At 39.8% G+C, this 16,464-nt stretch overlaps 1 protein-coding gene across 3 annotated transcripts in view; it reads left to right on the forward strand.

Annotated features, from left to right (window-relative positions):
- Nucleotides 1-16,464, forward strand: part of APBB2 (amyloid beta precursor protein binding family B member 2) — a gene marked incomplete at both ends in the record, with an annotated part of 124,465 nt that overhangs the window by 64,852 nt on the left and 43,149 nt on the right. For all 3 annotated transcript variants that reach the window (XM_081998871.1, XM_081998872.1, XM_081998873.1), the window contains one exon: nt 12,573-12,719. In XM_081998871.1, the coding sequence (XP_081854997.1) occupies nt 12,573-12,719 (147 nt within the window). The remainder of the gene's footprint in view (nt 1-12,572; nt 12,720-16,464) is intronic.

A 16,464-nucleotide genomic window follows, 5' to 3' on the forward strand; every position in this document is an offset into this window, starting at 1 on the left:
CTTTTGCATGGCAGCAAGCACAAATGCTTTTTTTTCATTTCAGCACGAGAGAAGGAAGCTTTTTTTTTAAACTCGTTAAACTCTCTATTGGAAGAATTCGTTAAAATGAACCCTATAAGAGATATTTGAGAAATTTTAAACCTATTCATTACATTGACTAGTATATTCGAAAAAAAATTAAATTAAAAAGTTACATTTCCTCAATGGCACTGAGTTAATGTGGTCTTTCAGTGAAGGGAACCATGCCACCTTGTGGAGAACTGAAGTGGTTGTCTTCCCCCAGAGTGTCAACTTCTGCTAAGATTGTAGTGCTGCAGAAATGTCAGTTTTGGGAAAAGTGTGTCATATAATTCATGCAATTCTTGTAATAGAAGTGGTTTATGCAGCAACATAGTTAAGCATTCAAAATTGTCAGTAAACAACAAATGTTTCTTTATATATAGCGTGCTTAAAGATGCAGTTCAGAGCTTCATATCCTTGGCATCTTGATGCAAGTTCTCTGCACAAGGCCATAAAAGAGAATGGGAAGCAGGAGAAAGGGGAGAATGATTACATCCAGCTTCTTGATTTCAGTAATTTATTTTGGTAGGAATTTCTTGAAGAGATGGCTCATTGTGCTTGACAAGGGTCCTAATTCTGCATGTGAAACATGCACAACTGGAAATGAGTTTTGAATTGGTACTTCCCAGGAGACAGATCATGACCTTCCTGGTTAATTTATAGAGCAACCTGTGCCTTCCTAATTGAGTTTCAAGGCAGATAAAAAGATGCTTTTACCAATCCTGGACTATAAATTCCTCTGGGCTGTCTCTTTTTTACATTGTTATAAAATATGATGGCCATGTGTAAAAAATATAGAAAGATGCTAAATTTTTTCCTTGTGGTCATGCAAAGAAACTGAACCTGCTGGGAAACCTGTCTTTGCCCCTAGGAATGGGATGAAAAATGGACAGTGACCCAATCTCTCCAAAATGGTTTCAGAATTGGCCTGTTTGGCCTGACATTTGGGCTCATCTTTATTCTCTACTTTAAATGGGATTTTCTGCTAAGGCTTAACTTAGTCTTTCTGTGGTTTGTGTATTTTTTTTTTTTCTTTTTTCAAATTCCCTGTCCACATTAGACTGTTCAGCAGAGCTTCACTTAAAGCCCTTGCCATTTTATAGTAGTTTCAGTTATATATCGATGTCTAAGAATGGGAAGAATGTATTTATATGTGCGGAAGTACTAGGCAGTTGCTCCAGAAGTCTGTTTACTAGTTTAGAAACTAGTAAATGCTCAGTGTCTCAAAAGAAAGGAAGAGGAGATTATTTCTAAGCAGGGTGGAGGTAGGAGATGCTGTTACCAGGTATTTAAATTTAATTACTTAACTGTAGGTGAATGAAAACACAGTTGGAAACATGGGAAGTGAGTTGGTGATCAACTCCTACGGATTACCTGGGCATTAGGGATTAACCAGTTAGGCTTTTTGGGGTGATGTGAGGGATGTTTCTGACAAGCTGTCTTGTCAGACCACTTGTGGCTGCCATGAAAGTGGCCTGTAAATAGCACCTTTGAAGTAATTTTACAAAATACGATGTGCCCCCCAAAGAGCTAATATCCGTCTATCTTCTTTTCTTGCTATGGAGGTGGGTATGTGTGTTTTGGAGATTTCTTACATTTCCTTGTTTCTGGTCCTCTCCAGAAGCAAATATCCTGGCTAGACACAGGATCATTAGTAAATAATCAGCATGTCTCCTTGGTAATGGAGATGAGTCTGATTTCTGATGCAAGTGAAGACTTAACCAGAGAGGAGGAGTATTTGCCATGTCTAGTAATTCCAAGAAAGGATCATCTTTTCACACTGAAGTCCGTAATTCTTTCTCACAGTCAGAGTAGCTTCTAAAATTGTTGGTGCAAACAAGGAGTATTCAACATTTTCCAGCAGTTTCACAGTCCACCTCATGCTGCATATAATCTTCTCATGAACGTATGAAACACTGCAAAAAGCCTCAGTTTAATTAATTTCAATTAATGATCTCAATTTGATTAATTAAATTTGAATTTATTCCATCTTAAGCCTCCTTACAAAAAAATATTAAATGTAAAAGAAAAATGAGGCATCTTCAACAGTTTTTCTCCCAAAATGGTACTTCTGCTTGTTTTTGGAATAGGAATTTGTTTCTTTCAAAAACAGTCCTTGGTTTTTATTCCCTAGGAAACAGGACTTGTTACAGAGTAGAGGACTGGAAGAAATCTTGAACCCGTTCCCTTACCCTTATAGGGAACCACAATATATAATCCCATGTATTCATTTAAAGTTTCTTAAACATTTTAGGGTTTGTTTTTTTGGTTTTTTGGGGTTTTTTGCTTTGACTAGTCTTACAGACAAACTGATTGAAGTATTACCTTCCTTTGATGGTCAAAAACCTTTTAACCTAAACTTTTTGAGGCCATTTTTTATCCTCTTATTCTATGTTTAGACATTTTCTACTGCATTTATAGCAGGCAATTGTGTCTCTTCTTCATCTTAATTTTATTAACGTAAACAAGCCAAGTGCTTTTCATTATTCATAATGAGGCTAGGAGGGTTGCCATCTTCTTCTGAGTCCCTGTTTCCCTGACTTTTGTAGCAACTCTGTGTTTTCTGTCTTGAATTTTCAACCATGGGCCATCAGATTTGTTACTTTGGGTGGAGTTTTTCCAGGGTCTTGTAGGGTAGCTTTAAAATGTCCATACTCCGTCCATTCCATCCCACCAGTCCCACACCCAGTCAAATCAGAATCAAAGAATACCTTCTGGGCCTGTGAAGTTCTAGTACTGACTGTGACTTTGTTGCAGGATTTGCAATCTTTTGACCAGGAACTGTAATAAGAACATAAATAGCAATTGCATCACAGGAGGGTAAACAATGCAGATGGGACCTGTGTGAGTCACGCTTTTCCCTTGAAGCAGTTACCACCTTGTGAGTGCCGTGGGTGGCCAGGTTGCACGGGCAGTTTCGGTGCCTGCCAGTGACAGCTTTCCCCGTGGCGAGGTAGCTTCCCTGGCTGCCGGCTGGTGAGGCAGCGTGCCCCGCCTCCAAAATCACAGCCCTGGGGCACTGAATGTGCTGCTGCGGCCCCCAAGTAATGAGGAACTATTTCCAAAGCGAAACAGTGCTGTTAAAATTTGTAGCTACTCTACCAGGAAGTGCCAGCCATATCTGAGAAAACATTTTTATATATATATATATATATATATATATAAAATTTTTTTTTTTAACATGATACTGTTTCTTCCAGTAGTGGCTGTTTGAGAAGAATTTTCTATTGCTTCACCAGGTCGAAGTACCAGTGTCATCTTCAGTACTGGTTCTCATGGAGATGCATAGTGCGGTTTTTCTTGGCTGGGGTCTGAATACTGCATCTCACTGTACACAACCACTTAATAAACTTGGCTGTTGTGCAGAACACAAGAAAAACCTAGCTGCTGGTCTTAAGGGTTGGGTTTTTTTTTTCCTTGGAAGAACCTGCACTTCCTAATGGTTTAATATTTCTTATTTTTAAGTGGTTTTAATCACAATTTATTCACTGCTCTGTGGTGCGATACAGTAAACTTTCTGGGCCAGCAGTATTTCGTGTATGATTGATGAAGGAGCCCTCAGGAGTGGACAGAAGCCAGGGGAAGAAGCGGTCTTCATCATATTCGTGTCCCACAGGCAAAAAGCTCCTGTGCTGTTCTGCAGACCGATGCATTTGGTACACAGGGAGCTCCCGGTTTAGCTCAGCCTCTGCTGACATTGCTGGCAGACCTCCCCACCAGCTCGCCAGCATCTTTGCTAATACACTTCAGAGGTAATCACAGCTTGCAGCCCTTCCTACTCCCCACTGGAAACTGACCATTTCACCTCTAAAACAATATATAGCCTCTGTCAGATCGAGCTTTAGAATGGCCTGTTGATTGTGAACTGTCTCTTGAGTGTCTGTTCATCATTTTCCTGCTACAAAATGAACTGATCAGATGATATTTTTGTATTTCTCTTCAATTGTTTACATAACGTGCCAGTTTAGGGTACCTCAGGGAAATAGCCTGCTCTAGTCTGCAATGTCACAAAGTTTACCATTCCATTGCATAGATTTTTAATGAAAAAAGTGCAGAGTGTGTATTTATATGTATGTGTATATATATTAACATACATAAATACATATATTTGTATGTTGTATCTTATATATACACAGTTTGAAAACAGCATGGTACAACCTTGGTGGGTTATTTGTCTATTGTGGACTTGCTGAAGGCTACATTTATGGAGGAAGTTAATTTAAAAATCAGTTAAAATGGAACATTGTGTTGAATGACAGAGAAATATTTAGATAGCTCTAGCCAGCATGTATTTTTATTTTGCTATTAGTTCTAGCTCTAAATTAAAAAAAACAGAAGTCTTCCTGGCTAAAATTTCCTGCTTTTCACCAAAAAGAAAAGGGAGTGGGAGGTAATATTTATCTCTTAAAAGATTTTAAAAGATGAGATATGCGGTACATCGTAATGCCATGTTGTCCCTACGCAGGTATGCGTTAATCCATATGCTTGGAGATGATCACTCTGCGGTGCTGCAGGGAGGCAGTGTTGGCAGTAAGTGGGTCCTCAAATGTGAGAGGCCCACCAGGGCTCAAGATTTCTGGACTCAGGATTCATGTTCATTTGAGTCCTCTTCAAAGAGTAGGAATCAATCAAAAGTTATTTAATTCATTGATTTTGGATCCTGTCATAAACATAATTTCTGCATAAAAAAAAATTACTCTTAACAATGTTGCTTCTAAAGAAACATGAAATCCTGACTCTAGTGAAAACAGAAGGTTTTTCTCCATTGATTCAGTAAGGTTGAGAGTTCACCTAAAGGTTTTTTCTTCTTTTTAAAGTTGGATGTCATGCATATTACCTTTGAAATTATGCACCAAAGTACTGAATAAAGTGCTGCTGACTGCATTAGAACCATTTACATCTATCAGCCTGCAGAAGAGCCCTCATGAGAAAAATACAACATTTCAAGTTAAAGATAACAAATTCAGAGCATTAGTTTTTAAGAAATGAATGCACACATTCTTTCATGACCTGTAAACTCCTGCAAGGCTTGTCTTACTGGCAAAGCATATGTGTATTTGATGGGGTCATTTTTGTGTGTTGCAGAATATTGAAACCTGCTTCAGTTATCCTAAGAGTTCAGTTACTCTGCAAGATAGACCCTAATTTGACCATCATTACAACAATCATCCTGTGTTAGTTTCTGGTGAAAAATACGGCTGCCTTTTCTTCACCGAAAAAACATGGTTTTTTATTTCACTGTATTAAAATGAAACCCAAAACACCCTTAATATCTCAAAGCAAACATAAGCCCATGCTTTCAGGATGTGAAGTCAAGGTATCTGCAAAGCATCTAAAATCAAAAGCTATTCTTTACCGAGAAGACTGGAGAAAAGAATAAGGTGATGTTAATTTTTTCTTCAGAACTACATATAGCGAAAGGGTATTAGTAGAGAACACTAGAGTCCATTCCATTTTTGCTCAACTGACTAGATTTTTTACTTGATTCCGAAATACAGTAATGAATAAGAAATTGGGATTCAAAAAATCTTCAACCAGAACGACGGTTCTGCAATATTTTCTTTCCTTGATAGAGCAGATTTGACCCCTGGTTGTGAGCCAACAGGAACCACTGCAACAGAAGTATTAAACTCAAAACAAGAGAGGGACTTTTGTCATCCTACACGTTGAAGCCTGAATGCATGGAAAAAATGAGACCATAGTGTCTTGGAGAATAAGGGACCGTGAAAGCAGAAAGTTCAATATTGACCTGCTCTAGAGAAGTAATTTAATATAAAGGCTATTTTACAGTATTTGTAAAGCCCTTATATTTTATTCTGCAGAGGTTTAGTTTACAATCATCTGCTTGAAATAGAAATAATTAGTGTATTTCTGAATTCTGTTGTGACCTGAATACCTGTGTGCTTATTTTTGCATACCATACACATTTTCAGCAATTCAAATAATACAACATGAACTGCAACAGAAAGCTGGAAATGTTGAAAAATCTTATTAGTATGTTTTTGATTTTTACATTTTGAATTTTTTATAATTCAGAATTTTGATGTGACAACTGTCAGTATTTCTCTGAGAAAATGGATGCATCGCAGTCTATTCACATCAATTAAATGATAGTGTTTGTTCATTAATTGCAGAAGCTCTCTTTATTCTTTTGTTACTCAGTTTAGCTTTGATCATCTCCAATATTTTCATCTGGAGTCAATGCAAGCTTTCTTCATGTATAGCAGGCAAATATACTGGTACATATTTCTTTCTTGGAATAGGGTGGCTATATTTTAGGGTACTTGATCTTCCAAAGCATAAAATAATGATAGTTTGTTTTATTTTTAAACTATTAAGTCAAATGTAGTGGAATTTCCAAGATTGTGTTGACTGCATAAGAAGTAGTTAATTATATGACCTACATGCTGTCTCAGGCACAAGCCTGCTCAGTGGTCTGTGATAAAAGGCCTTATTAAGTACTGTAATGATTTACGTATATCTGCAGACAGATGTAACCTTTAAAAAGGGAAAACATAAAGGGGAACAAAGGAAAATCCAAGTCCTTTAGTAGAAGGAGAAATCCTTCTCCTCAGAAGTAGAGAAGAAATTAGTAGCACAGATTTAAGTCATCATGGCAAACACACTCTAATGTAGATGTTCGTAGTGGCAACCAACAGCTATTCTGAAAAACAATCAGTCCATGCGTTTGTAATGTTCATTAGTTTGTTGTTCTCAAACTGATGTTCTCATCCCATTTTTCTCTGTAATGGATCTTTCTACCCATGAAAGTTTCATCTAGTCCATCCAGTTTTCAATACTGTTCTGCTATCAGTCTTGTGCAATGGATCTCTTGTTCTCTCTTTAGTAGCAGGTTGTATCTGCTTTGCTTTTCTTGCCTTTTTTTTTTTTAAGGTACATGCTTAGCACTATGAGGGGCAAGAGCTAGTGTGGCATTTGCTTACACGCAGAGGTTCGTCATGGCTCTGCATTCCTGTCAAAGCTCCTTCCAGAGTTCCTCTTGGAAAAGCTGCTGCAGAGCAGAACCCTACCCAATGGTGAAGGTTTTGCAATGCCAAAGAGCAGAAGTTTGCACCACGGTTCATTCGTTCCTTCAGACCTAAAACTCCCCCAGCTTTAGGCAATGTTTTAGATCAGAACTGCACTACAAGGGAGGTTTACAGCCTTTTACAGAGTTTGTATTACAGCATTTATGAGTTTTGTTTCTTGGCTACAGTTCATTAACCCTGCAACATTAATTGGATTTGCAGCCTTGCAAACATAGGTTCCCCAGAACTGTAAAACTGACCATTTTTTTGGTTTTTTGTATTTTCATTTCTGTCCACCTGTCTTTTCATGGGGCAGCATGTGATAACCTAGCCTTTTTTTCCCTTGGGCCTTTTTGCCCTGTGTATTTTCTAATGTCATGTGTAGCCTAGCAGGGAATGTGAAGTTTCCAGTTGAGATGAAGATACAAGATTGTTGACAAAGTGTGGTTTAAATGACACTTCCATTCAGCTATCTCAGACACACGGTGTTCATGGTAGTATCTTTGATCCTTCCCCCTCCTAAACAGCAATGATCCAAATACAGTATACAATTCCTAAATCTGTCTTTTGTCCTGCTACATTTATCAGCTTTCTTTGGTTTTCTTCAAACATGGCTTTCTTTGCCAGCTGTCGGAAAGAGTCTGGGGACAGTAGGTTCAAGCAGGTAGGAAAATCATGTTTCACTAATCTTTATTCAGATATGTTTTTCTAAATGGTCCTTTTTAGAGTTTTGATTTTAAGGTAGAGCAGAGGGTCTGACCAGGCACAAAAAATATAAGATTTTATTTTGTAAATTAATGCTAATAATGTATAACATGATACAAGTGTTACTTGTTCACCTCCAAGGGAGAAGAGAAATGCAGTAGACTACTATAAGATAAAAGTTGGCATCTGGATTATGAAATTATGATTTTACAATATTTATGATTATCCAATATTTATGATTTGCCAGTAATTATCTGTGAGCCTTGAATAGAGGTACTTAACCAACTGACATCACCAGGAATGTCTTTTACTGAGCTCATAGGCTCTTAGTCAAGGAGGGCTGCACTCCAGTTTCCAGCTTGGCTTGCTTTGCCTCTAGATATTAGTTCCAGGAGAAAAGAGGGTGCATTAGCAAAGCTGTTTCAGGCTAAAGGAAGCACTTTGTCTCTTGTCTAGTAAGTACCGTTGGTGGGAGGTGGGAAACCATGATGCTGGGTTAGTGTGGTAGAGAACTAAGCAATTCTGCTGTTGTGGTCAGCTCAGCTAGCCCTGGTTTAAGAATTAGGTCATACCTGATTGGAGACACTAGGTGGTTTGTTTCTGCTGGGTTTTGTGTTCTTTTGTTTCAAAACAAAAGGTTTTGTTTGACCTCTGAGTCAAATAATTGAAGGGGAGGAAAAACCCACCAATAATTAAAACATGAAGTGGATCTTTTACAAGAGATCTACAATTGCTGACAATATGCAGAGGGGGACGTGGACATGTGTGCACACACTTCCACTGCCTGCCCCCTCTCCCCGACATAGGGGTCTGTGTATATATATTTTTATTATACTGTTGATAAATGAACTGTAGTATGTATCACATGTTACTCTGAGTCTTCATGTTTTCTAGTGCTGAAATCTGCATGAAGGTCTGCCATCACTTCTAAGTCATGCCAGCACATGTATTCAGAGCCAACCAAGAAACAGAAGATTCTCATTTTTAAGTGTATTTTGAGCAAAATAATGTTTCCTGAATGTGTATACTTGGGGACATAGGCATTGCATTGCTTTGCGGGTGGAGTGTTGAATCTTTCTGGGTTTTATTAAGAAGTTTTTTAATTTGTAGTGAGTCTTTGGGAAATTGGTTTGCTCTGATGAAGCGGTTCTGAAGGATTTTATTTGCATTATGGTAAGGGCTTCTTGTAAAACACACAAACAAAAACTTGCCAGGTGCCAGAAGCCAACTGGGTTTCTCACAGGTATGTGGCTTAGAAGGGAGGGAAGAGAAGCAGGGAAGGAAGCCAAGTCCTTCACATGGAGGGGAATACATGGGATGGACAACAAGAGTGTCCCATTCAGCTCACTCTTGACTGTCGTGACAGTGGCCTAGGAAGGGAAAAAACCACAGTGGATGCCACCACTGGAGGACTTAAAACATAGAATAAAAATTACCAGGAAAAAAACCTCAAAACAGTCCACCATCTTTACTACTAAGAAATGTGCCTGCTGTCAACTTGAACTGGTTGTCTTCCATCAGTTTTTTGACTTCTTAAGATACACTCTGTTCAGTGCAAGAACTCTGGTTGGAAAGCAGCTAACAAATTGCAGACATTGTTGAGATATGAAGAATAATCAGAGAATCACAGAATCATTAAGGTTGGAAAGGACCTTTGAGATCATCAAGTCCAACCGTTAACCCAACACCACCATGCCCCCTAAACCATGTCCCGAAGCACCACATCCACACGTTTTTTGAACACTTCCAGTGATGGTGACTCCACCACCTCCCTGGGCAGCCTGTTCCAATGCTTGACCACTCTCTCGGTGAAGAAATTTTTCCTAATGTCCAATCTAAACCTCCCCTGGCGCAACTTGAGGCCATTTCCTCTCGTCCTATCACTAATTACTTGGGAGAAGAGACCAACACCCACCTCATCACAACCCCCTTTCAGGGAGTTGTAGAGAGCGATAAGGTCTCCCCTCAGCCTCCTCTTCTCCAGACCGAACAAGCCCAGCTCCCTCAGCCACTCCTCATAAGACTTGTTCTCCAGACCCTTCACCAGCTTCATTGCCCTTATATATATATATATATATGTTTCATTTTTCACCTCTCCTAAGCTAATTTTGAAAATGTTTTCTCTGCTAGTACTCTGTTGTTTGATGTAATATTGCAATACTTGTAAAACCCTTTCTTCTGGCTCATTAACAATCCATATTTTAAAAGCTTGCAAAGATAAATATTTAATACCCCAATGGGCATCGCAGCACTTTTAGCAAGATTCATAAACATCTGATGTGCCAAAAATAATTCTGCAATCTTGAGATTAGATGACCTTAATAACTGCTAAAAAAATGATATTTTGATATCTCGTGTAGCCCTGAAGTGAAGAGCACCCCTGAGTGGTGACCCCTCCTTTGTTTCCTCTTTCACCTTCTCCTTCATCTCCCTTTAAAAGCCGAAAGCCAGCGCTTTTGTGGGTTTCCAGCAGAGCTGGGTCAGGAAGCAACAGCACAGGAGAATTTGCATACTGGTTTCCTTGTTTGCAAAGCGCAAAAAAAAAACCCCAAAAAACAACCCCACAAAAAATCTGGAGGCATGAAAGGCGTTAATATTTCACCCACACTCACAAAAGGATTTAACACAATTTGCAGAGTGTATTCGCTGTCTGATGCCTTAGTTGAAATGTATCATTAGTGACTTGTTGGAGTAGGTACCAGAGATTCAAGAGGCAGGCTCTTAGGCTGGGTTTTCTGCGTGGCGAAGTAGGCTGGATGAGTGCGTTGTGCAAGCTGAAAGAAGGCTGAAGGAGGAGAGAAGTTTTAAAGGGAAAGAGGGAGACACTCCTTCATCTTTTCCACCGGTGAATTTTATTCCTTCTTTAGTTTGCCAAAGTTGACATATGCACATTTAAAATACCTTGGTGTTTTGGGGTCTTTTTTCGAGGACAGTGGTTCCCAAATGGCACACCAGTGACAGTGTGTGAGCTTAATCTACTCACTAACTTCACAGCAGTTTTTAGGAGGTGGCAAATAAATATTCAGTACCTGCTTTTGAATTCTGAAGCTGATTTATTTACTGCTTCTCAAGAAGAGGGATTAATTGGTAACTCCGGCATGGACCTGCTATTGGTGCTCCTGGGCTGCGTGCTGGTGTGGGCAGGGTCCCGCTGGAGGCAGCGGGGCTCCCAGTGGTCACTGGTGCCTGCTTCCTTCGTGCAGTTCCCAGGATCATTGCCTGCCTTCCCGCAGGATGCTGCTGACAGCCAAAAGGGCTCTGTGGCACGAGGCAGCAGCGCTGGACAAGCAGTATTGATCTTTGCAAGGTCGACATTGCGCTGAGTACCTAACGGGGAACTGGATTGACTGAAACAATGGCAAGTCAGTTTGCCAGAACAAGACAGCATTTCAGGAGAGCATAACATTTCAAAAGAAATGTATGAGTAACACTGAAGCAAGCAAGGTACCAAGGACTGAGTACTAATGGATGTCAATACTTGATCCATCTTGGCAGGGGGAGGCTTGGGGTGAAAGAACAGAGACGTTATACGATGGCCGATTTTTAGTTATTAACTGTATGTTTTCTCACTTCTGCTTTTGGAACTTGTGCCTGATGAATCCTGCATGTCTGTAGACAGCATTATGGTTAGCAAAGAGGATTTGGATGTCAGAAGTGAGCGCAACTTCATGTCAGTGCTGGTGCGCTATCTAATCACTGACTCGAGCCAAGAGTCGCAGGGAAACCAGAGCTCAGAGATGGGGTGGGATTTGATTTAGCAACATTCAGTGGCAGTGTCTGTCGCCATATTAAAGACTTAGGAGATAGGAGGACTTTGATATGGAGTTATTCAGGAATTATTATTGCTGAACCTTAGGGACCATCTTAAATGTTTGGTGTGTCTATTAAGGAGGTGCAACAGTAAGTCTGTTTGCATCCCACACTGGTGGTGCGTTGCCATTTGAGAGTGCGATAGCCATAACGTTCTCTGGAGGAAATCTTGGTCTCGTAGGCAAACTCCTATTGACTTAGTGTGAGGTCTTGCATTTCACCCACCGTAAAGCCTGAGAGCAAGTGTGCAGGTTTTTTTCCAGAATTAGATCTTTTTATTCTCTACCCCAGTAAATGTAGGGTAGAGATGGTGCCATTCAATTTCTCCCATTTTGTTTTGTTTGCAAAAAGCACCATATGTTCAAAGTAATGTTGCCTTGGCTTGTTCTGCCAACTGAGTGCTCTGGTTGGCTAAACATCCTTCTGCTAAAGAACTGTATAATTAGATTGTTTTATTTTAAAGGTCATTTTTAATTTCTTCTGGAAAAAGCCTGCTTTCCTCTTATGATAGCTTATTTTTTTGTTAGTGCTTTGAATTTGTTATTGTTTGCTACCTTAGCTAAACTTACTGTAGAAATGATTGCTGTAATCCACAAAAAAAATTTATTTTCTGCTTAAAAGCCAGGCAGTGAGTGTAAATCTCACAACAGACATAATCCAATAGTATTTTCTTCTTAAGAAAATAACAAAAGTATTTTATTGTAAAGCATTACTGTTACCTCCACAGGTACTTTTCCTGACAAGTCATGTATTCTTCTTTGTTCCTTCAAATGTTTTCACCTTGCCATTCTCAAATTATATTTTAATTTACTTACCTTTGAGCATAAGCTCATCTACAAGGCCTTCATTGCTGGGGATCTTTAACCTTAACTGACTAGTTCCTGTTGCATGACAAGATTTCCATAGCAGGATACAGCAACGTGTTGTGTGCTCTGATAGGTGTTCAGATATCTTCTTGTTTCTTTTCAGTGCTTTGCTGTGCGATCTCTGGGCTGGGTAGAAATGGCAGAAGAAGATCTGGCTCCTGGAAAAAGCAGTGTTGCTGTGAACAATTGCATCAGACAACTCTCTTACTGTAAAAATGACATCAGAGACACTGTTGGCATTTGGGGAGAGGTAAGAAAAGAGCGAACTTCTCCTTCTCTTAGAACATCCCTATTGTGTCGTAAAACATCTTGAAAGAACAATTCCGTAAGCAAATACGTCCATGCTCTGTGTTTGGGATTTCCCTATACTAACTGGCACTGCCAAAAAATATAAAAGAGTTCAAGAAAAATGTTGATAGTTTTGTTCCAAACTGCTCAGAACAGCAGATGCCACAAAACTCTCACCTTCGTGTTTACATCTGTGCTAGTACACACCTGTGTAGTAACAGTGTTGGGGGCACACAAGCCGAATCACTGAAATCGGGGAAAGTCTTTCTCCTGACCAGAGCTTTGAGAGTCATGCTTTGGAACAGCATTTTCACAGGTTCCCCGGTAACAAAAGGGCTTTCAGGAAACCCAGACTTGTGTAACCTGTGCTTCTGAAATGTATGAGAAGATTGAGACTGATGGATAGGTGGCTTAAGATGATTATTTTATCAGTGTTTCAGAAGGAAGTTAATTTCATGTCATCAGTTTGTCTGTTGGTTCCTGTCCAATAACTCTTGAATCTGTTCACCAGTGTTATCCAGTTTTGAAGGATGACAAATTCCCACACACTGAGGGAAAAACAGAGCGCCCAGCTTTCCTCTTTCCTGGTTTGCTGGTGGGTCAGTACACCTTCCTCAGCTGAACCTTCCAAGCTCTGTGCTTCTTGCTGAATTGGCGGCAAAGACAGGATAACACTGTGGGAGCTCAGCGGGAAACATGAAAGGAATCTAGAGGCATTGTGGTTTGAAAAAGAGGCATGCTGGGGACAAGTGGCTGAGTGGAAGGTGTGGAGGGATCAGTAAGTGAAACAAGAAGAAAGGAAAAGATGGGGTTATAGTGGTGGGACATACAGAGGACATCGGAGACAAACCCAGAGAAAAACAAATCTGTTATTTGATTGTTCATGGAACAACTTAAACTTTAGCCAAACCTTATTCTCTGCCTCTCTCCTGACATTTTCAGGAGACTTACACTAATGCGGGTTTACTACACAAGATCTGAATGCAAAAGTCATATAAGAGTGAAAGTTGTAACCTTCACTTGTGTCACCTAAGAGAAATGGCACTGCCAAACAGAAGAGGAATTAACAGAAAGACTTGTCTATTTCAGTAAAAATTTTAGGGAAAATATCCTTCTGTCCCCCTCTAAGGCTTGAGTCCAGTGTCCTGGCCATGGCCACAACAATGCAGAGACACTTCAGAGGAGCAACTGGGAGAAAGTGCCTGATTAAAAATAAAAGTCATGTTTCAAGGGACACATTTAGAGTGCCATAACTATTTAAAGTAATTTCAGAAGGGTTTTTCTATGTAAGAAATGTACATTGTATGTATAAATGAACAAGATAACATTGATCTCCATTTTTCTTACTTCTGGGAGTAGTTTTATTTAGTTAATATAGCTAGACGAGCAGTTAGAGATGTGTCAGTCATGGACTTTGGACAACTGCTGACCCCAGAAGGAAAAAAAACCCACTCCCTTTACATGTGTGTAATCCCATCCATTTTTCAGATGACAGAACTTTGATCAACTTGAAATATTTCATTTACTTTGAAATCATGTGCTTTATTCTGGTTTAAGAGTGAATGTTCCCATTTTTCCGGATTTCTCTCTGTCAATCCCATTGAGACATTGTTCTTCGTTGGAAACCCTTGCTGGTTTTCAAGCAAACTGCTGAAAAGTTTTGGTCCTCTTGAATGGAAGTTTTAATTAAGAATGCTATTCATAGAAAAATAAAAAAAACCAGCCTGACAAAACAAGAGAGACACTGTGCTTGAATAGGTGGCCCCTGAAGTAAATTGTCGTCTTGATTTTAAAAGAAATCATTACAACTACATTTTTCTGCTGGCAATGTAATGCTTCAAGAGTGATTGGAAGAGGCACGTTTTAGAGAGGAATCTGAAAAAAGTGGGCCTGTCACTGACATATCAGATGGAACACATACAGCAGAAATCTATTATGAAGCTAGAACTGATGACTGCAGATAGAAGTTTTAAGATTGCCTAAAGATTTATTTTAGCTAGAATGTAATGAAAGTGAAATTGTGACTAGGACAATCCCCAAGTTTTCATGATTTAAAAACACAAAAAACCCCCACACCCTGCGTAAAATCCTGACCCTACAGAAGCTTTGTCACTGGCTTTAATGTGGGATTTCATGCCCTCCGCTCCCCTCCAAAAGAAATTCCCTGTAAATTTCTAATGTCCACAGTTCTGTAAAATCCAAGAAGAAAAATGCAACTCATCTGTTTTTGTTGCTACTTGGCCATGCGTTATATTCCCGTACATTACAAAATCACTTACATGAGAAAGATGTATTGTTGCCATTGACCTATATACCACAGTATATAACTGTGTATGTAACACTTCCCTAAGAGATTGCTGAGATTGAGTCTGTCTTTCCTTCATTCACTTTGCCTGCATCGTCTTCCTGTGAGAGCCTTCCTCATCTTGGACCATCAGGTCTCTGCAGGTCTTCAGCAGTCTAAGACATTGAGGCCTATGTTCAAGCTCCCAGTCTGGCTAAATTATTTCTTCTTGCCCTCTGCAGTGTTTTCATCTCTAAAATGGCTTTTGTATAATAACGCAACAAAACTTAGCAAAATATATTGCTTCCGGCTGTGGCCAAGCTATCCCTTGAGCATTGCAAAGATAATTTTCTGTGACTTTATGTTGCTTATCCGCCCATTATCCGATCTTTTCCAGCTAATTTGGATTCAGTTTTATTCCCTAATCCCAGTGTATTTTGCATGATGAACAGATTTTACCTTCTTGTAATAATTTCCTTCTGGAACAAATATATAAGTACAAAATGTGTCCAAAAAACAACTTTTGTGGTGCTCACTAACATTCTTCACACAATGTGTTTACTGCTTCTGACCTCCAAGCATATTTGTCACCTTTTTCTTTGTGATGAGACTGTTTTCTGTTTGTTTTCCTTCATCATACTGGTCTGCCTGGTGCCATCCTGGCTTCTGTATTTTATTTCCCATGTTTCTTTTTCAGCCTGCGACAAGCATTTGAATGCTGCTGATTCGCCCCATTTACATGCATGGTTACTGCAGCTACATCTATTTCTGCTTCTCTAGGAGCAGCCTATATATCCAGCCTTGCATCTCGACCACAGCTGTACTTTTTCCATCAGGCAAAATGTTCTTGTGTTGGCATCGCATATACCAGCCTGTGTCCCCTTCCTCTCCCGTGCCCCTCTCGGCGTTTGCGCTGGCAGCCCTGTGTCACAATTCCCCTTTGAATCCCTGTTAGGAGATCCAGGAGTGAGAAGTGGTGGTCAGCAGTGCCTGCCCCTTGCTGCCTAGCCTGGAAACCCTGGAAGCAGCCCCTCCAAGGGTGACATAAATGTGTGTCTTACACAGACACAAAATGAAACATTATTAAGGTTTGAGCCACTGTAACCAAGCGGGAAGAGGGTTTCTGTGTCACTGAGGTGAAGAAAAAGGTCATTTTTGAAACATTTGTCAGTAGGAGGTCAGACCCTTTCCATTCTTTCTGTTCATTTATAGATTCTGGCACAATAGAGGGGAAACAAATTACTCTATACTTAGCCAATAGCTCCCATCTTCTTATCAGCAGGAGCTTCTCTTACCTCTTAGCACTAGGTCCAGGATCATTTCCATGGAATCTCGTGGTCTGCAGAGTACATATACAGCCTCTGAGAAGAGAGCTATTAGATGTGATATAGAAGGCAGCAGACCTTTTGCAAATGCTAGCCAC

This window comes from Phaethon aethereus, assembly GCF_964289735.1.
Source record: "Phaethon aethereus genome assembly, chromosome: 4".
NCBI classification, from domain to species: domain Eukaryota; kingdom Metazoa; phylum Chordata; class Aves; order Phaethontiformes; family Phaethontidae; genus Phaethon; species Phaethon aethereus.